General features: G+C 43.5%; 1 protein-coding gene across 1 annotated transcript in view; it reads left to right on the top strand.

Moving 5' to 3' along the window:
- Positions 1–24,361, top strand: part of IRAG1 (inositol 1,4,5-triphosphate receptor associated 1) — a 170,976-nt gene extending 146,615 nt beyond the window's left edge. The window contains exons 29-33 of the mRNA XM_053252238.1: positions 2,894–2,989; positions 3,531–3,595; positions 12,352–12,471; positions 17,312–17,440; positions 19,312–24,361. Coding sequence (XP_053108213.1) covers positions 2,894–2,989; positions 3,531–3,595; positions 12,352–12,471; positions 17,312–17,440; positions 19,312–19,561 — 660 coding nt within the window. The 3' untranslated portion in view covers positions 19,562–24,361. The remainder of the gene's footprint in view (positions 1–2,893; positions 2,990–3,530; positions 3,596–12,351; positions 12,472–17,311; positions 17,441–19,311) is intronic.
- The last annotated feature ends 2,979 nt before the right edge of the window (positions 24,362–27,340 follow it).

Here is a 27,340-nt window from a genome sequence, read left to right on the forward strand (position 1 = left end):
TTTTGAGGGACAGGGGACTCAGTATTGCAGGGGAAGCTCAATGGATGTGGATACCAATAGCAGGGATCAAATGGAAATGGGCCACAGTTTTATTAAGGAATGTAGCATTACATACCAGGTGGAACTGTGTGGAAGAGATTGTTATACCCCATTCTACTGCTGTGCACAGATGTCCTGCAAACACAACTGATGTCACCGTTGAAGTATGCCTGGTAAATTAACCTGTTTCTCTTCTGTTTCCCAGAGAGAAATATGAGGCAGGTTCCCCACTAGAGCTGTTTACAACCTCTGTTTGGTTGTACCATATTTTCACTGCCATAGACAGTAGTTCCAGACTTGTGAGCATACTGATATCCATTATCTCAGATGAAATGGCCCTTCCAAGAATTTTCCCTTCCTCCCTCTATTGCTGGTGTTTTATGTTCATACTTCTCCTTCTGCCAAACTTATGTGTGTGAGAGAGAAAACAGCAATTAGCTAAATTCAAGCAATTGACATGTATCATAAGAACAGTCCTGCAGGATCAGGCCCAAGGCCTATCTAGTCCAGCATCCTGTTTCACACAGTGGCCCACCAGATGCCTCTGGGAAGTCCACAGGCAAGAGCTGGTGACATGCCGTCTCTGCTGCTGTTACTTGAGGTGGCCTATAGCCCTCAGACTAGTAACCATTGATAGACCTGTCTTCCATGAATTTATCTAAACTCCTCTTAAACCCATCCAGGCTGTTGAATGTCACCACGTCTTGTGGCAGAGAATTCAATAAGTTAATTATGCGTTGCGTGAAAAAGTACTTCCTTTTGTCGGCCCTAAATATTTTGGCTATCAGTTTCATGGGATGACCCCTGGTTCTAGTGTTATGAGAGAGAGAGAAATATTTCTCTCATCAACTTTCTCCACACCTTGCATGATTTTATAGACTTTTATGATGTCTCCCTTCAGTCGTTTCCATTCAAGAGAAGGAACATCTCAGGGAAGGCCAAAAAAAATGACCCTCAACCAGAGTCCATTGCACTGTTTCTCGCAAACGGGTGGGTTGTTCTGCCTCCCTCCCAACTGACAGCTGGGAAAGAGGGGAGAATGGGGTCTTTATAGATGGGATGAGCACAACAATAAAGTTTCATTCCATAATTGTTCTAGGATTCCAGCATCAGCTCTGCTCCGGTTGAGCTCTTATGTTTTTTGAAATGTCTTTTTTGAGTGATTGACTCTGTTCTCCACATAACTGCAAATTAAGTTCAGTCAACTTATTTGCAAACTTTGATGCTTCAGATTCATGATCATCTTACTGTGAGACTTATTTTGGTATATAAACATTGTAGAAAGCAAGTATCTAACAGTTGCAGCTATTTTGAAACTACAATAGAACTCCTTCAGTAATTGCCTTTGTTAGTGTAGAGGTTTTCCCTGTTCCATTTCACTCAGTACCCTTCGCAGCCTTTTCTGCAATTCCCTTTAATATGCTCTCCTTTCTTCCAGTTTCCACTCCCCTTTGTATCATCATGGGCTTTCCCAAATGGTAGGCTTAATCGCAGGATTACTCAAATAATCATTAGTCACAAAGAAGCTGCATAGAAGCTGCAGCCTGTGGACCATTCATACCACTTGCTTCTGGGTCTTTCTCTGTCCAATGGCTTTCTAGAGTAGGCGGGATGCCGCACTTCCCTTTTTTCCCCCTTACCGTGCATGAGTGGTATACACTTCTAAAAACTTTCATTTTAATGAATTTTTAAATATTTATTTATTTATTTATTTAAATATTAAACTTGTTCTTAGGGGGTCTTTCACAAGATCACCTAGCTAACAGCCTCCCTCCATCCCTTCCCACCCCGCTCACCCTCTTGAGAGGAAAACAGCTGCAGAGGAGGCAGGGAGAGCAAGCCAAGTGGGCGGGTGCATGGATCTTTTTTCCTTTCTCTTTTATTTTATTTTTTCCCTGCTGGTCGATGGTCTTGTGGAAGACCACCAACTCGGCAAAGACAGTGGTCTTGTGGAGGACCACCAACTCTTGCTGGTGTTCTGCAAGATTACCCAGCACCCCCCCCCCAAAAAAAATTAATGCAAAGAAAAAAGTTGCCACCCTTTCACTATGGCCCCTCCATAGAAGAAATGTCACGGTACTTCAAATTATCCAAAAAAGACACCATAGAAAGTGGAACTTTTTAGCACCGTGGTAATTTGGGCTAAACTTCAGTGCGCAGGGGGCAAACCTGAATCGTGTATGGAGTGCTCCCCGATACCTTGCAAAGACTTCGAGGAAAATCCCCAACCCCCAATGTGCGAACACACACACACCACTCCCAGGGAACTTTGAAGTAAATTTGCCATCTGGGAAATCCCCATGCCAGCCAAATCCTTCCCCAAACTGCTCCTGCTGTTCTTTGCCCCACCCACACTGTTCCAGTCAGCTCTCAGTTCAGTCCCATCTGCATTCCCATCTGTTGCCCCAGCAGCCCCCCTGGTGAAGCCAGCAATGTGCTGAGGCAGTGGTGTGGCTTCCAGTTCCTTCGGAGTCAGCTGTGAGCAGGAAGAACAGATGTGACAGATGCCACATCAGAGGATGATGTCGGTTAGCTCTGGAGTGAAGGAAGAGTTCTTGGTGCCACTGGGGTTGGAATCCCAACAGTTAGAATACATTAGAGCTTGACAGCAAGTAAAAACCAGAGTTCATATCCACAACTTTCTTTGGTGGTGTTATTTGCCTTAACCTTCTGTGCTGTGGAGATATCATTTAACGTAATTTGTATGATGCAGGGGGTTCCCAACCTGTGTTACTCTAGATGCTGATGAACTACAACTCCCAACATCCCCAGCTACAATTTGTTGTGGCTGGGGATGATGGGAGTTGTAGTTTGGTTGCGAACCCTGGAGTAATGAAAAATATTTTTATTATAGATGCCTCGGAGAAGAGTCAGTGTTGCTGTTGTTTCCAAATTTGAGCTCCCTGGGCAGTCACCAGTCACATCGCCTATACCTTTGATGCCATCTCTGGTAATGTCAAATTTCTCCAATTCCACAGAACTGAGATTTAAAAAGAGACATACAGATGTGAATGCCATGTTTTTAGAAATATGAAACTATCTGATATGGCAGGTTTTGAATCATGTGGACATAATCAAATATTAGCTTCACATCAGAAACAACCAATCTTAAAATTACAGTACTATAGTAATACTTCAAAGAATAGTGAAATTAGGTACATAATACATAGAAAGCTGCCTTATATGGAGCCAGAACATTGGTCTATCTAACTATCTATACTGACTGGCAATGGCATGCTAGAATGTCAGATTTATTTCCCATCCCTGCCTGGAGATACTAGGAATTGAACCTGAGACCTTCTGCATGCAAAGCAGATGCTATTACACTGAGCTATGATTCTTCCTCCTGAAGTTGCTCTTCATTGGATTTAAAATCAGATAACAGTAAATTTGTGTTTGAGACATAAAGAATGTATAGGTACACCTTCATAGAGAAAATAGTCATTTTGTTGCTGTTTGAATGAAACTGAACTGAAATCTTCTGTTCGTAGTCAGAGTCATCAAATGGAAGAAGCAATCTGACATCAACAACAGTCTTACCAGCAGTTATAGAGAAGTGAGTGGACAATTATTTGATTTGAGAGTTGAGGCTTACTTAGCAGATCATTTCTACAGGCAATAAAAATGCTGTTTTTAAAGATAGTGGAATAAGAGCTGTTCCTGACAATGACAGTAAAGAACTTGCCTGACTATATTACCCCTCCCCACCTACCACCCACCCTTCTAACACCGGGTACAAAAAAAATCTTCAGTGGTTCCCCCCCCCCCACTACTATGTTCAGGGGCAGGGAGAATAAATGGCATGTATTGGCATGTCTGCCGCCTGATTTGTGCATGTTTGTTCAGAAATAAAGCCCACAGAGTTCAGTGGGACTGAGTGTGGGATCACATCCTGAGAGCTGGTGACTGAAGTACAATCATCCCAAATGTGATGAGACCAGGATTTCAGAGTGTTATGTCTGGTGGTTCCATTAGGGAAATTTAACTCCTCTCAGGGGCAGTGAATCTATAACTTCATAAATCCATGTACAAGACTATCCCTGCCTTTGTTGTGTCAGTTGTATTAGTCAAATGGAGTAGTATCTTCCTTTTTTTAAATACTCCACTGACTTAATGGACTATTTCTATAGTAAGAATATGTTTCTGCAAAATGGTAAAAGGAGAGTGACTGACAGCCACATTAAATTACTCATGAGTAGTCCTATTGAAATCAATAAGATGAGTTAGTCATGATGACTAATTTTGGCCAAGTGACTGCTTTCTTGTGGCAAGAAACTTTTCAGTTTTGTGAAGCTGGCTTGGTGGTTCACAAGGTAAGGTTTAAAGTAGGAATGTGCACAAAATGAATTTTACAATTCATTTCAAGCTTGAAAGGAATCAAAATCCGCAAATCGATTTGTCAAAACAGCGGCCATTGCCGGCTGTTTCGACAAATCACCTCAAAAAGATTTGAGTGATTCAGCCATAGGGAACAATGGGGAACTCAAAACACCTCATTGTTCCCCACAGGTAGTTCCTAGGGACTCTAAAGTGAGTTGGGTGGTAGGGCATGATGGGTGCTACCTAACACACAAAAGAAATGAGCAAGAGGGTGATTTTTTAAAATTAGTCTTTCCCAAAATACCCCATAGGATTTTAGGGGGGGGGGGTTGGGGGAAAGATTAAAAATCACCTTCTTGCCCATTTCTTATGTGGGTTGGGTGGTAGGCAGCACCCATCATGCCCTACCACTCAACCCACAATCCTTTGGTGTCCCTAAGACCTACCCATGGGGAACAATTGGGTGTTTCAAATTCCCCATTGTTCCCTATCGCCAGAACACTCAAAATGTTTTTAGTTTGTCTTCTTGTAGACAAACTAAAACCATTTTGCGTGTTCTGGCGATAGGGAACAATGGGGAATTTGAAACACCCAATTGTTCCCCATGGGTAGGTCTTCCCCATGATGGAATATTTCTGCTGTTTTGCATTTTTCTCTTACCATGAAAAGAACTCTTCTTTGTTCTCCTCCAGTGTACATCTCTGCCTGCCTGTGTCTTGCACCAACCTCAGATTGGTGCTGGGCTGACTCACAGCCTGACACATGGGTCAGGGCACCAGTCCATCATTTCGCCATTGGATATGATGGTTGCATGCATGCAGCACTAATGGGCAGACTGTGACACATCTGGTTTGGGGGGTTGGCCAGCGTGGGGCGAGCTGCCAGTGGTGTTGCAGTGGGGGGGGGGTGACCATGTGTCACTCACCCTCCATGGCCAGTGCTGGATAGCCCAGCAGAGGGATCCCTCCACCTGGCGATTCATGGGCACCAACAGCTCATCTGCCGTGTGGTCATTGTCCAGCACATGCAGCACAGCCAGTCTGTGCTTTGCTGAATGGGAGGGGCCAGCCATGCCACCAGCATCTGATGCACCCTCTTTCTCTTGCCTCCACCAGTATGCCATGAGGGACAGGAAAGAAACATGTAAAGCATGCCTCCCGCTGTGGCTGGTCCACAGTGAAGTGCACAGTTGTGTCAGGGGCTGCTGTGTTCAGCAGCCACAGTAGGCTTCCCTGCATGGCAGATACAAGAAGGGCATCACCCACTTGCTGAAGGTGGTGCATGAGGGAATGATGTAGTCAGGGGAAGCAGTCGGGGCAGCTGGCAGAAGCCAGCATTCTCCACCACCTGGATCCAAAGTGATCATCTCAGCAATGTCCTATGTGATTAGATTAGGCTCTTGGTGACCAGACTGCTTGTCCACTGACTGCACCCATTGCACAGGCAACCTCCCCTTCTTGGGAGCAGGAGCAGTTGCCTTGCCACTATACCAGGCCTATTGCTGCTAGCAGAAGCAGGGACCCCCTGCTGTCACAGGTGCTGCAGCATCCTTGTCATCATAAGATGTTTAGGGTCTTTACCCCTGCTGTCCTGTGTCCCATAGTGGCTGCTGGCAGCATGGTGAGAGTCCCCAGGGTGACCCTCAAAGTGGTACCACACCAGGCTGCTACCAGTCCAAGAACATGTTGGTGGTGGTGGTACTGGGGCTGCTGGGGGCCACCGCCACCGCCGCCCTTGGTCCAGGGCTGAGAAGGTCCAGGAAGTGGAAGTACTTCCTGCTTCTCAGTCTCAACGTGGAGGTCGCACTGCCAGTGGAGATTGGAAAGGATGGAGAGAGTGATCTGTCTGGGCTAGCAGCCGACGACACCTCCCTCTCCACTGCCACAGGAAAAGCTTCTTCCCTGACAGGGGAGATGCCTCCTCCTAATTCTATCTCAGCTGCCATTGGTTGCTGTGCTGTGGGACCACACTCATCCTGAAAGGAGAGCCTGCGCACAGCGACATCAGTGGGGATGACTTGGGGAGTAGGCCCCTCTTACCATCGCTCACTACAGCCAGCATCACCCTTCCTTCTGCCTGGCAATCTGTTTCTGCTCTACCTTGCCCCCTCCCGGACATTTGGGTTTTTTTAAATTGAAGCCCTAACTCTGATGTGGGGGCAGGGGGAGAAGAAGCACATTTCAGGTGGGTATTTTTAAGAGGTGTGGGTTCGGGTGGTCTATTTATTATGCCATGTGTGCCACACACAGTGCTACCTATAGCACTGTAGTGCACACACAGAAGCTAGACAAATTAAATCTCCCCAAATAAAGAAGCAGGCTTTAATGAGGGGCAGGAGCTTTTTTTTTGGAGGGGAGTGAGCAACAGTGGGACAAGTCTAAAGGAAGGGAAGGCAAGGGGCAGGGAATTACTGTTGCCTCTCTAACCCAAGCTCGCTCCTCCTGTCCTGCATTCCTGCCACAACCCACCTAATCCCTCTTCCAAACTAGTCTCTATTTAATGTACTCTAATTTCTAATAACCTGACCAAGGCTGGGGAAGGGGAGCTCCCCTTCCAGTGTCTTCAGCTGGGAGTTCTGGCATCTTTGGCTGGAGTCTGCCAGATGTTGCTCTTGGAGGCATATTCAGCTGTACAGACACTGGGACTCAGCAGCTGGGGGGAAGAGCAGGTGGGCACCAAGCAGGCACCCACCCACCCAAAAAATCAAAACAAAACATATCAGGGAGAAAGGGAAACAGAGAGAGCCTGACAGGCCATGTACCAGACATAACACATCAGCCTACAAAAACAAAAAAATGAATCCAGGCACACAGCAGCAGCAAAAGTGCAGCTTGGGTCTGCAAAAGAAAAATTTAAAAAATAAGCACAGCACCCCAGATATTAAAGCCACTTTGGGGATGGCTACAATCAAGAAGAAGAAGAAGAAGAAATCCAAATGAGAAAAACAAATCCAAAGCTGCACCCAGTTAAAGCCACTGGGGGTGCTGGTACAATTAAAAATAAACTTGAAAACAAAAAGGAAAGCAGTTGTTGGCACTGCAACTAAAAATAGAGAGACAGATAAGCACAGCAGGCACTCTCTGTCTCTCTCTCCACTGTGCCAGGCAGGCAGGCCCAGACCAGCCATCACCACCACTCTGCTGCTCTCAGTGCTGCAGCAGTCTTTGATCTGATCCTATCCTCTTCAAAAGACAGACACCATAAGAGCTCTCTCTAGCCAAGAGTCCCCTTAAATACACTTTGGAACTCCCTCCTTTGGCCTCCCCTGCTCTCATGCCTCCTCCCAGCCAATGAGGGCACAGTTGCCATGACAACAGTTGATTTGAATGACATCAACCAAGAAGCAAGGAGATCTCAATCGGAAGCCAGTGCCAAGAAACCAATCAGCAAGGGGGGAAATCTGAACTCAAAATGGTGCTCGAATAACTTGAATCGATTCGACTACAAATCGGGGTCATTTCAATTTTAATTTGAAACAGGCCATTTATTTTGAGGGTGTTTCATTTCAAGTTTGAATCACTCGAAACAGTTGATTTGAGCTTGAATTGATTTGAACTCGAATTGTTTTGCACATTTCTAGTTTGAAGCATTTTGCAAAACAGGTTTGACCACAGCCCATGGTAGGATGCACAAAAATTAGCATGTGAATTCCAGACAATGGCCATTCTATAATAATTCAGCTTCTGAAAAGGCCCAAAACACATGAACTATAAAGTTATGGTACTGAAATAAGGTTTTTAAAGATGGGAACAAAAGACACACCCAATTACAAGTCAGCGTTTCCGGTCTTATCAAAAGATTTCCATTGGGGACAGAGGATGTGCTTATTGTTTTGGAACTTAGTGCCTGAATGTACTTCCTAGAAAGTCTACAGTCTGTTGCAGCTTTTCTCTTAGGGCAAAGCACTTCCCACCTCCAGGAAATACAGCACATTGGAAGGAAATGTTTTGCTGACATTTTGGAATTATGATTATTGGTTTGTTGAAGGATAGAAGATGATGCTTAGACTATGTTTATATAGGATCTCTAGCTTTTCCATAGCAGGAAAAAAGGTCAGAGAAGTTTTTCAAGGGTCAGCTTCCCTCAGAAGACAAGAGAAGCACAGGAGTCTTACTGTAAGATCAAAAATGGATGTTAGCATATGTGCTGGTGGCCAAACAGCAGTCAGTAGAAATGCAATAGTCAGGACAGAATTGCAGGTCATAGACACCATCAAGATGAAGCCTCTGTGCTGCTCACATACAGTTTATGCTTCTAGCAAATAAGACAGCTTAGGGCCAAATTGCAGGTATGAAATGATGGATGTGTAACTGCATATCCTTTAAATATTTGGAAATAGCAGCTGTGGGGCCACTTAAGGTGTGACCTCCAGTGGGAAAACATCACAGGGACAAGGCTCAACATCCCCCTCCCCATATCATGGTTCCCATATAAATTTGGGCTCCCACAGCTCTTAGCTGCAAATGCATCAAGTGTGAATACAAGTGCAACCATGCTAGAAATGCATTCATGAATCTCAGTCAACACATCTAGTTTGGACCTTAGTATCAAAATTAAAAACATTTCATCTGCCTAGTGCCATCTGTCTGTATATTTCATTTTGAGGAGCATCACTGTATATTGTCTGGCTGCCAGCTGAACAGGCCAAAAAGGTCTCTCATGTTAGTGAAATTGTCACTTCATTAATTTAATTTGCTCAGACTCTTGGATGCTGCCCTGAATAGCCTGTTGCACAAAGGAGAAGCTTGTACATAAATGGTGGAGTTAACCAGAATGTACAAACATAGGAATGTTCGCTTCTTGCTGTTGTAATGGCAGTCCCTAAAGTTGTGAGGATGGCAAGTAAAAAAAATAGTAAAGACAAAGGAAGCTGATGTAAATTGACCGCGTATTTGAGGATGGAGACCAAATAAATAGATCCAAAGAGGAAAGAGCGATGACTGGGGGTGGAAGGGCTGCAGGAGATGAGATGGCAGATCATAGAGGTCTGGAGCAGCTGTCAGAGTATACTGGAGCTTCAATGTAATGTTGATGACATTTAGCTGACTTCTATATACATTTGTATCCTTTCAAGATTTCTTCCTGGACAGCCTTCCTGGACTGCAGCCTGGCCTCTGCTATTGTCTGCCCTTCCTCCTTTCATTCAGTGTGTCTGTGTAAATGAAAGTGGGGTGGGTGCAGGGGAGGAGGTCTGAGCTCCTCTCTGGGAGACAGTCAGACGAACAAGCCCATCCCGGCTGATCTCCTCATCCTCGGCAGCCCCTGGCTTAAACAGAGCCCTACATTTCAGACACTCCTCCCCACTTCCAACATGCTCTGCCTTTCCTGACTGGGCAGGTGTCATGGCCAGCCAACCCCTGGTTCCCAAAAGGGACTTGTTCTCTAATTCCACCCCATTCCTTAATATCCCTGCACCCGTTTGCAGCTGTCGAGTTAATATTGTTACTATTCCCTCTCCACCAAGCTGCCATCTGCAGGGCTGTCCCCGCCCATCCCTCGTCAGCTGTTGCACATCTCTCTGAGCCCTCCCTGACTCCTGAGAGGTAATTGCTGGGGTTGCCTTGGTGTTTGGTGCCTCCGGCTTCCTTTGGCACCCTGCTGTTTAGCTGGGTACGCAACCCTGTCTCGCGGGGGAGGGTAGGAATGAGAGAGAGAGAGATTATATATGCAGGTTACAAACCTGACCAGATTCAAAGACCCCTTGCAAAGTTCAGAACACGATCTTATCTTGTCAAAAGAGGAAATTACATATGCCACTAATTCCCCACCCCCACCTGCAAAGCAGTGGGGTCAAAATGAACAGAAGAAAAGAATGTGTGTAATGAAGACACCGAAGAATCTAAACACTTCAAAAATTCCTAAACAGTAAACTGAGTATCCCAGTGGGGGTTGGGGTGTGCGCGCGTGTAGTTGGCACATGGCGGTTGACAGTTGGCACTGCCCTATGACAGTCAAAATGAAGGTGTATAATGAGGATTCATTATGAAGAAAAATTATTATACACCAAAGAATCAAAACACTTGAAAAATAGTGACTGCTCATTTTGCTCCATAATGCCACTTCTACAAGGGTTAGAGCTTAGCTTTTTCAGCTGGGGATCCATGTTAGGATTAGGACAGAGTGACTTAGAATCCCAATTATTTCCTATGGCGGAAATATACAAAATCAGTAAAAATGTTTTTAAAATCATGAAAAATCAACCAAGTGAAATTTGGCCTTGAAATTTGGGTGGTAGGTGGCATCCCTGGGGACCTACCCAACATCCAAATATGGTGCCCCTAGGACCTTTAGATGTCTAAAGTGATTCAAATCCACATCAAATTGAATCAAATCCAAATTGAATCTGGGGTGATTCGGGGGGCAGATTCAGACACAAAACAAACCAGGGGTGATTCGATTCAGGCACTAATTGAATTGAAAAAATTGATTCATGCACATCCAGGGCAGAGGACCATTGGGCAAATGGGTTCGAAGAACCCAGCCACCGCCAACAAGGGGCCACATCTTGTGGCCCCAAGACACACTCTGTATCTGATGTCAGATGGGGGGGGCATTATTTCGCTCCCAAACAGGGCTGCATGGCATTGCATGCATGCATTGGCAGCACAGGCTGGAGCAACTCTCCCTGCCTTTAAAGGCAGGGAGAGCTGCTCCTGGCCTCGCTGCCAACACAGAGGGGCCGATCTCCTTCCCAAACAGGGCTGCGTGGCCCTGTTTGGGAGGGAGATTGGGCCCCTGCTGCATTGGCAACATGGCCGGAATGGCTCTCCCTGCCAACACAGCACGGACCGACCTCCCTTCCATATGGGGCCACGCAGCCCCGTTTGGGAGGGAGACCATGCCCTGACATCAGAAACGGAGGCATGGCTAGCTGGCCCCCTGCGTCTGACATCAGGCACAGGGGGCAGGGCCAGGGGGCCCCCGCCAGCCTCACTCCACACCTGTGCACATCCCTACTATGAACATTTTCCCCAAATCTGTTTCAAGCTAAAACTCCAAGGTTAGCTATTTTCTGTCTGCCAGCTAAGTGGTTGACTTTTTCTTCTTGCAGTGCATTTCTGTTCATACAGTTCTAGCGTTACGTTAACAAAATGGCTTCAGTTTGGTCAAACGAGCAAACCAATTTCCCACTATATATAGTGGAAAATTGGTTTGCTCACTTGACTGAACCGAACTGTATGAGCCATACTAGAACACTATGTATGCTAGAAGTGTATGCGAGTGTGTGTGTGTGTGTGTGTGTGTGTGTGTGTGTATACACATACATATATACACACACACAGGGACACACACACACACTTTTTACGTTCATTGCAGATACATGTATGTGGTGGTTTTAAAGTGATTCAGTTTGTCCTGAACTTTCAGGATAGTGAGGAAATGATTAGTGCAAAATAATGCTTGGAATTGGTTGGTTCATGCTGAGTGCTGAGGCATAAGAGATTAATGTAGGGAAATGCTTGCCTATCTAACATTTAAATTTCTACTAAAGAGATGGGCAGTTACTAGAAAAATATTTGACTGTTAATCTGAGAATTAGTTTTATCATACTAGGCTTATCTAGGAAATGTAGAGATATAGATCCATAAATCTTTGATCTTACAATGGATTATCTATCCTGCTTTCTCATGACAGCCTGCAACGTCTGGATGATCTTCCAGTTCTTTCCACAAATTTAAGTGTATTGTTGCATTTATTTCACTGAAGAGACTTAACGTTTATTTATCTTTCCTATTGTAGTTGATGGAACTTAAGGAGCACTGTATAACTGAATGAGAAAGCTCAACTAATTTGACGCCACCCTGCCCCAATTTGTGATAGTTCATAGGCTGTTTTTTGTGACATTTTAATAAATAGTTTTGAGAGCTTGGCCCTCTAACCAAAGATGCAATTGAATGGAATCATGAAAGGGTCATAAGAAAAGAGATTCTTATTCTTCCATTATTATGCAGGCTAAACAGGATACATGTCTTCTTAATTTAAATTTGCCAGTGGAAAATCAATTGGGGACCCTGACGGTGAACCTGCTCCTTCAGTGCCAATACAGAGCAGCTTGGAAGAGATCAACCCAGAGACAAAAGCCAAAATAGAAGAGGAAGCTTATAACAAAGGGTGAGAATGTGTGCCAACTAAATTACAAAGCAGGACTCCATGGACACTTTTTAATTTCGAAGTGCAACTGTAGGTGGGCTCTTGTTGTTTCCATAAATGTTACAGGCTGACATCCTGACTAATGCAGCAAGAGCTGTGTCCTCACAGCTGCAGGCTGCTCCTAACGCAGCCAGAGGCTTCCCCAGCAGCATTGTACATGAGTGTAGGGAGGGCAGAGGGAGGCCCAGAACCCTCAGGGACCTATTTTGGAAGGCACAGACTACTTCTGGAGGCAGAGAAGATCAATGAAAATTGCTCCCTCCCCTCACCACATGCACTCCATTGCTGGGGAAGCCTCCAGCCACAAGAACACAGCCTCTTGCTGAATCCTTGCTCTTTTGTTCTGGATGTCAACATGAAGGCTTGCAGAAACAGTAGACACTTCCTATTTCTAATTTATCATCAAGGTGGCATTTCCAAAATAGAACATTTCCTTCAGCTTACCGTAAGCTAGAAATCTAATTCACACTGGCTCCTTGCTTAGAAATCAGTTACCTAAGTAATTCTTTCTTTTGGAAAACTTATGACAAAACACTTTCTCTGGGTGTTCTTTGCAGTATTCTACAAATGCAAGACAACACATAAATTATTTTGGCTTTGCAAACCAAAAATGCTAACGTGAATATTTTGACCACTCACAATGCCAGAAGGCACTTCAGTACTTCACTTCAATACTGTAATTGCTCAATTGCATCCTTCTGTTTTGTCAGCATGTGTTGCCATAGCAGTTGTGCTTCTATTTTTTTAAGGACATTATATCTTTATAGCTATAACAACCATCTTCAGCTAAGAAAAACAAACAGTATAAATGGATATGATTCACCATGTACCATTCCCTGAAAGCCATTTGGCTTGTATTTCTACTGTTTTATGAAGCCAGTTACAAAGTAAGATGATAGAGAGAAAGATAGATAGATAGATAGATAGATAGATAGATAGATAGATAGATAGATAGATAGATAGATAGATAGATATCTTTATTTTGGTCATTGACCAGCAATAATAAACAGACAACAGCTACCAACAGCAATCAGATGGTGAGTTCTTTGCGAATTTTACAAACTACATAACAGAATTTGGCCACATTCCAAGACACTGAGTCTTTAAAATCTGACAACAAATAATCTAAATAAAGCTCATTGGTATGGCCAGGAAATTCCATTTAAAAAGAAGAAATAAAATTAATTCAAATATCCTTATAAAATGTACAATAAAGTAATACGTGTGCAGTTGTTTCTATATCTCCCGAACCACAAGGACATAAGTGGGCTGAGTATGGTAATTTCTTAAACTTCCCCTCTAAAACTGCAGTGGGAAGTGCATTTAGCCGAGCAAGGGTCATAGCTCTTCTAAATTTTGCTCTTGTTAGGTTGATTAGGTATTCAGCAGGTCTTACATTTGAAAACTGATTGCCTATATAAATCCCTCTTTTTGGCTGACTCTTCTTGCATTTCCATATCAAATACATGCTGTTTGATGACCTGTATTGCTTGGTCATACCACATCCTAATAAGCTCCTCCTGGGAAAGGCCGTAAGATTGTAGCTTCTGTCTTAACGACACCTTCCATCACGAAGCATAACTACCTATAAGGGTTAGGGGAGCCAAGCCCACTTGGGAAAATAACAACTTCAACCAAAATACAAACATACTTGGCCAGAGTCTTATTTCTAATCTAAAACCCCCTGCCTCACATCTGAGGGCTGTACTGGAAACACAGCATGGCACTTGGAATATTGCTCTTAAGGATTTGGTTTGGACTACTTCCAGGGGGATAAAATTCTCATAGGGGCCAAGCTGGGCACCATACAAGAGCTGCTGGCAAACCTTAGCTGCGTAAAGCTTTATGGCAGCTGGAATGAAGAGAGCTCCCCTGGTGAAATAAAAAGACCTAATAGCATTGGCCGATTGCTGGGCATTTTGCGGCACATAGTTAAGGTGCGCTCTTCGCCCACCTGCAGAGTGGAAGATGACTCCCAGATATTTAAAGGTTCTAACTTGTTCAATTACATGGCCGTTCATAGACCGTGAGTGGGACTTAGGTCATTTAGCGAAGACCAGCAACTTTATTTTGGAGTAGTTAACTTCCAGTGCTTCTTCAGCACAATATAAACTCAGTGAAGCAAGCACCCGCTTTAACCCAATTGGTGTCTGTGCTAACAGAACCATATCATCTGCATAAAGCAGGCTCGGCAGATGTTTTTGCCAATTTGGGTGGGTGAATGTCTGATTTATTCAGGTGGGACACCAAGGGATTTATATAGAAATTAAACAGAGTCGGGGCCAGGATACATCCCTGCCTAACACCCCTTTGAGTTGGAATTTCTGCTGACAAATGTCCTCTAGTGCTGCAGCACACCCTCAGGCGGGAATCTTCATGTAACAATCATCGCTTACCTGTGGTAGAGTCCCTGAGTTTTGATCACAATTTTTCTCTCGAAATTAGGTCAAAAGCTGCTCTAAGATCTGTAAAAGCTGCATACAAAGCAGCCTTTGGACCGCTAGTGTACTTCTCTACTAGATGTTGCAAAATGTGAGCCTGGTCAATAGGAGAGTGCCCCTCTAAGAAACCTCCTGCTCGGCTGCCAGGATGTTATTAGGTTCAAGCCAGTCCAGGAGTTTCCGATTTAGGTGTTTGGCATATAATTTACTGATGACATTCAGAAGACTGATTGGGCGATAATTGCCAGGATCATCCCATTTCCCTTTTGTATATCTAGGGACTATGATGGCAACTCCCCAGTCTATGGGTACTTTAGCAGTGTGATCTATATAAGTAAAAAGAGAGGCTAATACTGGGGCCAACCACTCCAAATTATTACGTATTACCTCAATTGTTATAAAATCGTTCCCTGGGGCCTTACCAGGCTTAAATTGCTTCACCAGCCCCTCAGTTTCAGAGCAGATGATAGGAGCCCATTGTGGCAGAAGTTCAACATCTAGTTCTAATCTAAACACGCTAGGTCCTTCCTGCATATACAATGTCTGTCTGTGCTAAGTGACACTCCCATATCCCAGCTGGTATAACTGAAGATGAACTGACAGGTACCCTCCCCATAGGTTGTGATATAAGGCACCAAAACACTGCTGTGTTCTTCATTTTGGTAGCAGCCATCAATTGATCCCAGGTCTCCCTAGTGGCCAGTGCTTTCTTTCCCCTTAATAGTTTTTTGTACTGTCTTTTCATTTCTAACAAATCCTGGGATATATATATATAAAGTAGAACCTTCAGCATATAATTTAAATGCATTAATAAGGTTTCTTTTTGCCTCTTGGCAACTAGCATCAAACCACGGGTGAAAGAACAATTTCCCCACCTTATTAGATAAGGGTTTCATAGTGGCAACTGCTGGCTGTAATAACTGGGCCAATTTATTATAATGTTCTAACACAGAGATCTCACAAGAGTCATGTGGCCCAGTGATTACAGCAGTTTGTAGACTGCAAGCTTGCTGTGTGTTTAGAACCGTGGCTACTAAATTTTGTTGGCTAGAAGACCATTTCACACTCTCTGAGCATTGCTCCTCCTCTCTAACTGGAACCTGATTACAGTCCAAATGCAGTTTCCCCCTCCAGCCTATGATCAAGTTCATAGGGAAATGAACGCTTTCCGGGCGACTGATAATGTGAAAATTTTTTATATGAGGTGCTAAATTACAAGATATAGCTGTAAAGTCGATAAGTGAGGATTTGGAGCCAGCCCAATGAGTACATTCTGCTGGGAAATCACTCAAAGCCACCCCATTCAGCAGGTGCAAATCTGCCTTGCTAAAGGTAAAGTGAGACGTTTCTTGTTGTTGAGACTAGGAGAATCCAGTTTCAATCTTGGAGTATGTATGAGTTTAGCACATGAATTAAGGGAAGTTAGGGAGGTGGAAGAGATGCAAACACCATTTATCATTCAAGACCTGTAGTAATTGGATACTTTTAACTGGATATCTGGGTGTTTTTCACACAGGGCCTTTAACTCACATCTCCTCCGAAATGGAGAGTGTTCATTCACATATCAGCCAGATTTACCCCCAAAGTCCCTGCAAGCTATCAGGGAGCACTTCATACATGATTCGGGTTTTTCATTTACACGTTAGAGTGCAGCCCAATCTATACCCAGGGTTAAAAAAAACCACTTTTTGCATCAGAGTTTTGTGTTGGGTTTTTTTTTGGCAACTTCGAACTCACAGTAAAGCCTCGCAGTAAACTCATGGTAAAGCCTGCTGTGTGAAAAACACCCAGATGTAAGATTGTGCCTCAGTGTCCATTGAAAAACCCTAGTCTGGTGCTCCCACTTTCCTCAGAGTACCCATGAAGATTATAAGCAGTGCACACAGGCACAGCGGTGCAGATGCATATCATCACAGTCAAAATATCTAAAAACAGCCTTGCATTGGAAACAATGGGGGAGTACTGCGTGGCTGCCCAGAAGCAAGTTTATGTCATTCTGCAGCAGCCCCATCACACTACACCATCAGGGCTGCCTTTAAAGCTACACAGCAATCTCATTGGGTCCCTAACATCATGGAGGGTGGCCCATCATGTCAACCTTCAGAAGTATGTGGCAGGCCGGTGATTTAATAACTACTGTTTAAGCCAGGGTTTCGTAACCTTGGGCTCCCAGATGTTGTTGGACTACAACTCCCAGAATCCTCAGACATGGCCTTTGTGGCTGGGGATTCTGGGAGTTGTAGTTCAACAATATCTGGGGGCCCAAGTTTAAGAAACCCTGGTCTAAGCTATGTGGCACACATGGATGACTTTTTTAAAAGTAGCGAAGTAATACAAATCTGGCATTTCCCCCACAAAAGTTATCAGGAAGGCTTAAAGAAAACTAAAGAACTTGAGGAACTGAAAGAAGATGATGAAGAGAAAATAGATGAAAGCCCTAATGAATGTAAAGCAGGTGAAAGTGATGATGAAATCAGCAAGCAACGCAGGTGAGAAAATAGGTATACTTGGAATGTACAATGAATTCTTTGGTTTGATGGAACATATATTTTCTTATGGAATGTCTGAGATGGGTAGCTGAGTAGGAAGCTGTGATGCTGGCTTCTCATTAGCCCCACCACCACCACCTCCAACTGTTTGGTTGTGTGTTTTTTAACCTTGGTTTTATTAAAAGGAAAAATTTTCATAAAATGTTTGAAATGGTAACTTCTAGCAAACCACCTGTATGGACAACAGAGGCAGGGCAACCATTGTTCCAGTTCACCAAACTTCTTTTTAAACCACAATGCGTTTGGAGTTTTGGAAGAAAGAGCCCTGCTAAATGAGAAATGCATAGTAAAAGTCCAGGATGAATAATGCTTGTACTGGGTTAAATGCTATAAAAACTTTGTTTGTATATTTTGCATTACTCTGTTCTGCAACTAAGTGTCATAAAGATATATTAAACTCACCAGATGTATAACCAAAGAAGTAATTCAACCACCTGTGAAACATTCCTGGTGATTTTAAAAAAAACAAAACAAAACCCTATACATTGGAACTTGAACCAGTGATCTCAGGCTGGCCTTCCATTTGTTCAATATGAACCAGTGAGCAAATTGCAGAAGTTCCATGGACAAAGAAATCTCACACGTGGAGCTTAATTATCACAAGAAAAGCTCGAGTACAATTAAAGCTAGTTAGTCACCCAAGGTGTGCTAATGTAGAGGGAAGACATTTGCAATATGAGTGCTATTGCTAGTGTAGGAGTCACACCCATAACAGGATCTACTTAATTATTGTGTGTGACAACAAATGAGTCAACTAGTTGCTTCAGATAACTATTGTTTTAAGAAGTTTCAGTCAGTATAGCTGAACAGAATTAGAATTACAATGAATACACTGATTAGACTCCTTAACAGGGATTGGGCAGCCAATGTCTTTTAAAGCTTTTATATAGTGCTGATCTCACAATCTACTGTCTATGAAGACAAATTAAGCCAACTGTAAATTTCACATAAATATAGACCTTTCTCCTAATGTGTCATAATCTATGTCAGAGGTTCTCAGACTTTGGTCCAATGTTGCTCCCATTGTGGTTGGGATGGTAGGAATTGTACTCCAAAAACATCACCTGGGAGTTATTCGCACATGGCTTCATGCTTCGGGGTAAATGTTAAGCGAAGCCACTACACTCGCGGCATTGAGGGAAGCATCCCTGCCCCTCTGCTCTTGGATTTTGTTTTGAAACAAGTTCACATGGCATCCTCCATGTTTTCCTTCTAGTCAATGGGGGTTGGGGGGGAGCGCTTCCTAAATACCGATATCTCCATTTCTAAGGAGAATATCCCTCTTCTCATGCTAATGATTCTACATCAGTGCCTCTCCCTATTTGCCGTTTTCAGAAAAAGTAGATTAAAACCAGCATTTTAAAAATCCGGAAATACCATCGAGATAAGCTAGAATTTGCATCACAAAGCCCCATTTGTGTGTGGAGTGGGTCCAAGAATCTCTAAGGGACTTCAGGGTAAGTTTGTCTGGTGTGTGAATGCACACACTCTCCTCTGAAGTAGATTTGGGGTAGAAGCCCTGTGTTTAAAGCCTCCCAGGGACCCAAGTCTGAAAACCCTTGATCTATGAAAATGTCATCTCCAAGACATTATTTTATTTATTATAAAAGTACTAAAATCTCAACAAACAAGAATCCAAATTACCAACAATAATAACCATATTCACTTTCGCTTGATCTTGTGGCATTTACCATTATAAGAGTAGCTTCTGAACTACTGAGCCCTTGAATATGACATGACATGGTAGCTTTTCAGATTGAATGTTTTCAATTAACTTCATAACTTTTACTTAATCTTTTTCCATCCAACAGCAAACTTGAAGTTGTTATCCACTATGTACAAATACTGTATCCCAAACTGTATAAACACTGGAACGTGCTCTGGATTGTAGCAGCCATTATCGTCATTTTTGCAGTGGTGCTGGGAATCTCCAGTTTATACAATTACTTCTCCTCCTGTACCGAGGTATCAGATGGGCCACAAGTGAAAGCTGCCTGTTCTGCTGTCCAGCAATACTCCTGGTGGAACTCAGGATTGCAGCGTGACCAGCACACAGAATAATGAAATCATGAATGGGGAGTGGGGAGCCATTTACAATACACTTGTAAGCATACATTTTAAAATTGAGGTGCACAAAGCAAGTAGCACTTTGTTAGTTTTATGGTGGTTAAATATGATCAGTAACCCACTGTTCAATCTGCTCTGTGCCATCAGATTTGTGTATGCAGTGTACTTTTAACTAGCCAGACACAACAACCAATAAATGCTGTTCTCTTTTTTATGATAATTGTCATTTGATGCTGTACCTGAATACAGGTGGCCCTCGTCACCCAGGGTTCTGGCAACCATGGTTTTGCGTATCTGCGGACGGGTCGTAGAGACCAAATTTCTTTATCAATAGTGTAAAAATAGGCTAAAATTTGCCTATTTGAAGAGTGGCTGGAAATGACTTCCATTGTCACGTCTGGCTGCCATTTTAGAGCACAGAGCCATTTTTTAAAGACCAATTTTTTGCTCAAAATTCAGCTGATTGGGGGGGAGGGGTTGGGAGCATTTCTAGAGCCCTGGAGAGCAAGGTACTGTGCATTTCTACTCTTATTTCTACCCCCTTCCCACTTGTTTGGTGGTTCCCCCCCCCCAGTTCAGAACTTAACCCCCCAATTCCCATAGAGAAGGTTTCGTTATTTGTGGTTTCCGTATTCACGGCTATAGGTGAGAACGGAGCCACTGCAAATAAAGAGGGCCACCTGTATCAGCACAATCACAAGAGTATAAAGACAGTGTTTGACCAAAAAATCTAGGGCATTGACACTTAGGACTTCATTGGTGGGACTTGAACTCCAGTACTTCTGAAGAAAGTCATCTATGGCCTTCCTTCTATATAAATATCATTTTGGGTCTGTTCAATAATTTTTAAGTCATAGTTACAATAACTTGGAGACTTGTATTCCACAATTGTAAGGAGTGAGCAAAGAAAAACTGAGAACTATTTAAGATATAATGTCCTGTCTCTGATTGGCTTCCCATTTGTCAGAACAGGCCCTCTTTATAATGTGCACTTCCAGCCTGTGTCACTTGGTTTTGCAAGTATGGTGGGACATACAGGCATTCTCATGCAGCCCATCTTGTGTACAGAGGGCCTGTTCAATGTGAAACAGTCCCCTGATATTACACAATGTGCCACACCATGGTTGATATCGGCTCACAGCAAAGTACAGCAATCTCAAAGCACCACATTCCATGTAAATATGCAATGCAAGTGCCAAACTAGACACTGCAAGGGAAACAAGATTCCAGATCCTAGGTTTCCCTCATAATGCTGCTGCAGGGAAGAATTGGTGAATAAGAAAAGTGCTTGACCCTTGCCAGTTTTCAACCAGGCCACTTGTAATATTTATTATTATTATTATTTTATTATTTGTTACCACCAAGCATGGTTCTGAATCCAGAAATGAACCCCATTTGCAAGGGAACCACCTCAGAGGAGAACTGAGTGTAAGAGGTGTTAATTATCTTGGTGTTTCATTTATTCTGTTTTCATTATCTTGGCAAAGGCAGGTTTGGAAATATCTAATAGTAGTGTGCACGGACCAGTCCGGGGCCATAGAAAAGGCCTCCGGACCGGTCCAGAATTCTGGCGGTCTGGCGGGGGCGAGTGTGTCTTTAAGGGGGGGCGGTAATACTCCCCCCCGCCACCGCCGCTCTTCCCCCTCCGGTGCTGGACTTTCCAAAAATGTTCTTGGGGGCGACAGAGTTCCTCCCTGCCGCCCCTGCCCCCGTCATTGTCTGCAAAGGGTTAAAGTAGAAAAAGCTGGTGGCGCACATGCGCCCTTCGCGGTGCACGCGCTCGTCTCCGCTGCTGGCACGCGTGCCGCATTAAATCAATGTTTAGAACTAAAGGAAGTTGGAAGGAGGTGTTGTGGTGTGTGTTTGGTGCTTCTCTGACTGCCTGACAGGTATCAATAGACCTGACAGAATTTAAATTATGAAAGTAGCAAAGCTCAGGCCTTTAATGAGTCCTATGACGGTCAATAAGATTTGCTTTCTAAAAAAAATTGCTTGGAATTGGTGTGAAAGGGCTTCTGAGAGTTCAGACATTCCTTCTGAGTGCCCTCACCTCCCCCACCCCGCCAGCCACTAGGGTATAAACCACACAATGTGTAACCTTGCCCATTCATAAAGCATTTTTCATATCTGTGCTTGCACCGTTTAGCCTTTTGTGCAACTATCTAACATTCATTGGTGTTCAGAAGGAATAGAATTCCTCTTGTATTGCTAATGGAGGCACTAAAGGTAAAGATAACTTTGTGGAAGGTTTTTGCAGATGGGTATCTTAAGTAGTCTGATGATTAAGAAACATCATAGCAGAGTATTGAACAAAATTCAGCACTGGAGGCATTCTACTTACCAGCATATGAACTATGATTCAGATGGAGTACAGTATAGCTTCCCAATACTAGTCATGAGTTCCAAACTCTGGGTCTCACACACGTACACATGCATGTTATAGAAAATTGGTTTTGTGGTTGAGTGAGTGAGGAATAAATAAGTCTGTCCTTTTCCCACTGAGAAGGATAAAGAGACAGTAGCCAGCAGTGTTCCCTCTAACAGGGATTCCAAGATGTTGTTGACTACAACTCCCAGAATCCCCAGCTGCAATGGCTTTTGCTTGTGGATTATGGGAGTTGTAGTCAACAACATCAGGGAATCCCTGTTAGAGGGCACACTAGAAGTCAGTGTAAAATTCTAACTCAACAGCACGTACAGATGAACTGCTCTTTCAGTTTAACCATGAGACTCTCGGGGAAGCAGACACGTTTGCTTTTAGTTTTGAGTCAAGCAGCTGTTTAATGTGGACATTTCCCCAAGAAGAGTTGCCAGTTCTGTGTTAACCAGCTTGCAGAAATTGTTAGGTTACAAGAAAGCTGAGATGGCAAATACTGATGCTAATCACAACTTTGTGTACTTTTACCATCTTGATGTGTCTCTAAAAGCCTCTGAAAAAGTAAAATAGCATGGCTAGGCAAAGTAAATAGAGCCAATGAGAACGTGTATCATTTTGCTCTCAAACTGGAAGAGGGGGATAAAGGGGGTAAAGGACTGGGTTAAGGGATTTTTGTTGGATTAAATGTCTTGACCAGTAAGGAACAACTACAATGCAAATTGATTCAGTAAAAAAATGATCATACTTCATACATAAATGATGAAGCATACTTCCTGCAATATATAATTAGTTATTACTGAGATTAAGAATAACAATGCCATTATTCTACCAAAGAAACCACATGGTTCTGTGGTTGCCAGGAGTCGACACCGACTCGATGGCACAATTTTACTTTTATACAAACTCAAAACAGAAAGCTATAGGAAGTTGAAAACTTGAGAACTCTAGCTCTTCCTGGACACTGTATGTGGGATGGTCAGCTATCTTTACCAAACAAACCACTGAGATGTATAGTTCCTGTTGTTTGGCTATGTGCAGGCCATGCTGTCGTTGCTTATAGATGGAGGTGCACATCCTTATCCCTTAACCATGGATATGGGAACAGGCTGATAGGCCATGTAGCTATGTACTTCCTCTGAGGAGTGAATTTCATAGCTGTTCTGGTAGCCTTAATCATCACTAAGGGTTATATAGACACTGATATTTACTGTGATTAATGCTAATTCATGTTGCCGTTCACCAAGTTTTTACAACTGGTTTCAAACCCTGGTTTCACTTTCTGTCTAAGTGCCAGCCATGCTTAAGACCAAAGGCTCACATACTGTGCAAAGTGCTGTGCACATTGTAACAGAATGTGCATGTAGCTGTGCAAGTGTGCTCTTTGCGCAAATGCAAAAACAGTAAAAGTTGAGTTGTGCAGTGGACAGGCGCTGTGCATCACCCAACTGCATTTCCACAGAGTGCTTTTGCATAACTTCACACATTCTGTCACAACACACACGGAACTTTGTGTAGTATGTGAGCCAGTGCCAACTCATCAATTGAGTCTGTGCTGGGATAACCCTTAGCAATGGTTCAAGGGAGTGAGAGGAAATCGTGTGCTAGTGGGGAGGGAGCATGCAAGCCATCCATAGCTAGCCCTAATTCCTCCTCGTGATTAAGTCCGCACCAGCCAAGTTCAAGGGAAACATCCTTTCCCGCATTTCTTGTGGAAATACTTCTAATGTTAATTCTACTGCTAAATAGTTCCATAGATAGAATTATTTAAGATGAGCAGATTTGACATTTGAGGCCATCCACTATCTGGAAAAAAGCTTTACTACTCCACCAGGTGTTTTTGTTTGTTTTGTTTGTTTGTTTATTTGTTTGATAGACCACTAAAAAAAATTTGCTTCCTCATTAAGTGTTTTAGACTAACTACAATTAAAATGCTAAATAAAGTAAATGACTCCTTGGTTACTATCACACAGGATGCATCTGAACATGCAGTTCAACAAACCACTATCCATATCTTCTGAAACAGGAACAGAGACAAGATAGTGCAGCCCAATATCGGTTGTTCTTACACTATCTGAAAATAGAAATATTATACTCATACAGATACACAGGTCTCATGTGACTACAAAGAGTGGGCCAACCATTTTATGCTATTCATACCAAAATAAAGTTGTCCGAGGTGGTGTTTTATGTTTTAGTTTTTGTTTTTTTGAAGTGCAATATTTATTTATTTGGCTTTAACAAGACACATTTTGTTTCTTGTACACAGCACTGATGTGTTTAAGTAGGAGAAACTAAAAGGGGCACTATCTTTTTCGCATCCTATTTAAATCTTGTACGATTTTGCACAGGTGTGCTTGTATTGTACTGTATAGCATCACATACTTGATTTCTGGAAATAAACAATTTGTTTCAGAGTCTTCTGTATTGGCCTTATGTGACTTATTTATGGTGTTCAATGGACCCAATGGGAATTGCACACCTAGGCCCAATAAAGATGAGACACATGTGATTGGATGAACTAGGGCTTCTTTTATTAGTTTACATAACCTGCAATGAGATTTAACAATTTAGAGTGTGGGTACACCCTCTAAGGGCCAGCCTCATAAGGAGGACCACCCAGAACTGGGCGAAAGACTTGGTGTTAATTCAGCCCAGACTAAATCTGGACATCATAACAACCAAGAGGTGTTAACCCGAGGCCAACCAGCCCAACCACCCAGGCCACACAATCCTAAGAGGTGGGTGCCAACCAGCCTCTGAGTAGGGGCGGCTCCCAGCCCAAGGGCTGCAAAACCTGCAAGGGCTGTTCCTTGGCTTGCCCACTTGCCTTAAATGGTCCTCCAGTCAGACACTGATCAAGACAACCTATAGCAACCCGCACTCACTGGGAAAGTGACCAAACATACAAATGACAACCCTATAATCAACGTTAGTGAGAAAGAGGCAAGAAAAAGGCCACACCAAGGTCAATTAGGTGTGACCCAAAAAATCTCCTACTTGGTCCCCAAAGGCAACCAGACAACCCTCACTGAAGTAAAACAAGAAGGAGGGGTGCTCAGTCTGAAACAACTGAGGGTGAGAGAATGGGAGCTTGTGCAGCTGTTCCTGAACTCCCATTGGCTGGCCTGCAACACGTGGCACAAGAGCCAAGATGGTAGCCCCGGTGTCCATCTCAAGGGCAGGGGGCACAACTCCGCCCCCCACATCAATCCACGTATTGCGGGGAGTGGAATTCTTCAAAGAACAGTTTTGGAGTGGGGGATGTGGCAGGGCTGACTAGCTATTTCAACCAAACTAAACATTTAGATGCTTTTCTTCTCTTTTCTTCCTTTGCTAGATCTTGCTGTTCTTGCTAGTATAGGACAAAGCTCTCATAAATGTCATCTTAACATAGACACAAGTCTTCCTCTTCAAGTGGAAAAAGAAACACCAAAATAATTATAACTATGCCTTCAGTCTTTTCTGCCTTTAAGTGCATTTGACTTTGTGTAATTTCCGAGCATACACTAAATATTTGCCTACAAATGTTTTTAGAAAAAGTGTTCTTTGGAGTCAAAAAAATTTCACCAGAACTCCTATTTTCTAGATTTGTTTCTTCTTTTTTCCTATGTGTCATTTTTCAATTTGATTAGGTTCCCCCCCACCTTCATGGTTCCAGCCCATTAGGGATCATCTAGTGAATGAGATGATGTTGTGGAGCCAATCAACTATGTCTTTGTGATGCCATAACTGTGAGCAAATGAAGCCAATAAGGTTGGTGTCAGGGTGGGAGGGAGAGAATATGAGCCAGGTCTCACGATCCGGGTCTCACGCTAAGCCCGCTCTCCCCGCACATGAGCAGGAAGGGAGCCCTGGGCAGCTGGATCGGCTGCCCACATGATTGACAGCTCCGTGATGTAGCCGGCGGGGGCTGGGAGCCCCTGGAAGGTCCAGCATGCCCTGGCGAGATCTCCGGAGCCGGGAGGCGGCTTTTCTTCTCTCCTCCGGAGGTCTCCTCATGAGTAACTGCAGCACGAAGCCGCACTGCGGCTACTCACGCTCGCTCCGCAAACCTGGTTTAAGGGCAAGGGTAGTTAGGCGGGTTACCCGCCTAGGAACCACCGGGCTCGCAGCCAAGCCCGGTGGTTCACACGATGGGGCAAAATCGGGCTAGCCTCCGCTAGCCCGTTTTTCCCCCCCATCATGTGAATAGCCTCTAAGTCTCCTTTTGCTGTTCCAGGTGGACTATTTATTTATTTCACTTTACCCACCTTCATTTTTGTCATTGCAGATCACCGCAGAAAGGCAGGAGTGTTATCTCAGTTGCTTTAAGAATGACTAAGAACATGTTTGTTAGGGATGTGCATGAATCATTTTTTAAAATTTGATTTATGCCCAAATCAACTCACCCCTGATTTCTTTTGTGTCCAAATCTGTCCTCCTGAATCACCCCCAGATTTTATTTGGATTTCGATCGATTTGGACCACTCATCAAGGTCCTAGGGGCACCAGATTTGGGTGGTGGGTAGGTCCCCATTGGTGCCACCTACCACCCAGATTTCAAGGCACTGGGGCACTTGGTTGATTTTTAATGATTATATTTAGTTTTTACTGATTTTGTATATTTTCACAATAGGAAATAATGGGGATTCGAAGTCACCATATCCTAACCCTAACATAGATCTCCAGCTTTCATTTAAAAAAAAAAAACCAAGCTAAGCTCTAGCCCTTGTAGAAGTGGAGTTATGGAGCAAAATGTGCAGTCACGATTTCCTCATAATAAATCCCTATAATGATTTATTGCACACCTTCATTTCTTCAGTTCATTTTGACTGTCATTGGACAGTGCAAACTGTCAACTGCCATGTGCCAACTGCGCGCGCACACACACACACACACCTCTGCAAGGCAGTGGCATACTCATTTTAAATTTTAGGAATATTGAAGTGTTTAGATTCTTTGGTGTCTAAGGTTCCGGTTCCGGCTTCTGGCTCCCTCCCAGTCTCATCAGCGTCTTGTGAGCTGTATTTTAATCTTTCAAAGACTTACTTGTGGTTTTAATCTTCCTTAACAGTATTGCTGTAAACATTAGCAAATTGGGGTTGCTGAGGAGCCTGGACTTTGAAGAATACTGTAATATCAAGGCTGAGATACGAAGTTTGAAGCTGACCGGCTGGCAGACAGCCTGCTACCGGGGGGTCCGTGTTTGATGAGGTGGACGGTGGATGGTTGAATAAGATTTGGGACTGTTTAAAAGTTTGACCTTGACAGCATATGACCAACAGAGGAGATAATTAAACAGCAAGTATGAAGCGAGCCCAAACAATGAGAAAGAAGTGCGCTAAAAGGAAGATAACTGGTAATAAGAAACACTCCATATCTAACAAGAAACAGCTGCACGATTCTCTAGCTGAAGT

This window comes from Hemicordylus capensis, chromosome 1 (genome assembly GCF_027244095.1).
Source record: "Hemicordylus capensis ecotype Gifberg chromosome 1, rHemCap1.1.pri, whole genome shotgun sequence".
Lineage (NCBI taxonomy): Eukaryota > Metazoa > Chordata > Lepidosauria > Squamata > Cordylidae > Hemicordylus > Hemicordylus capensis.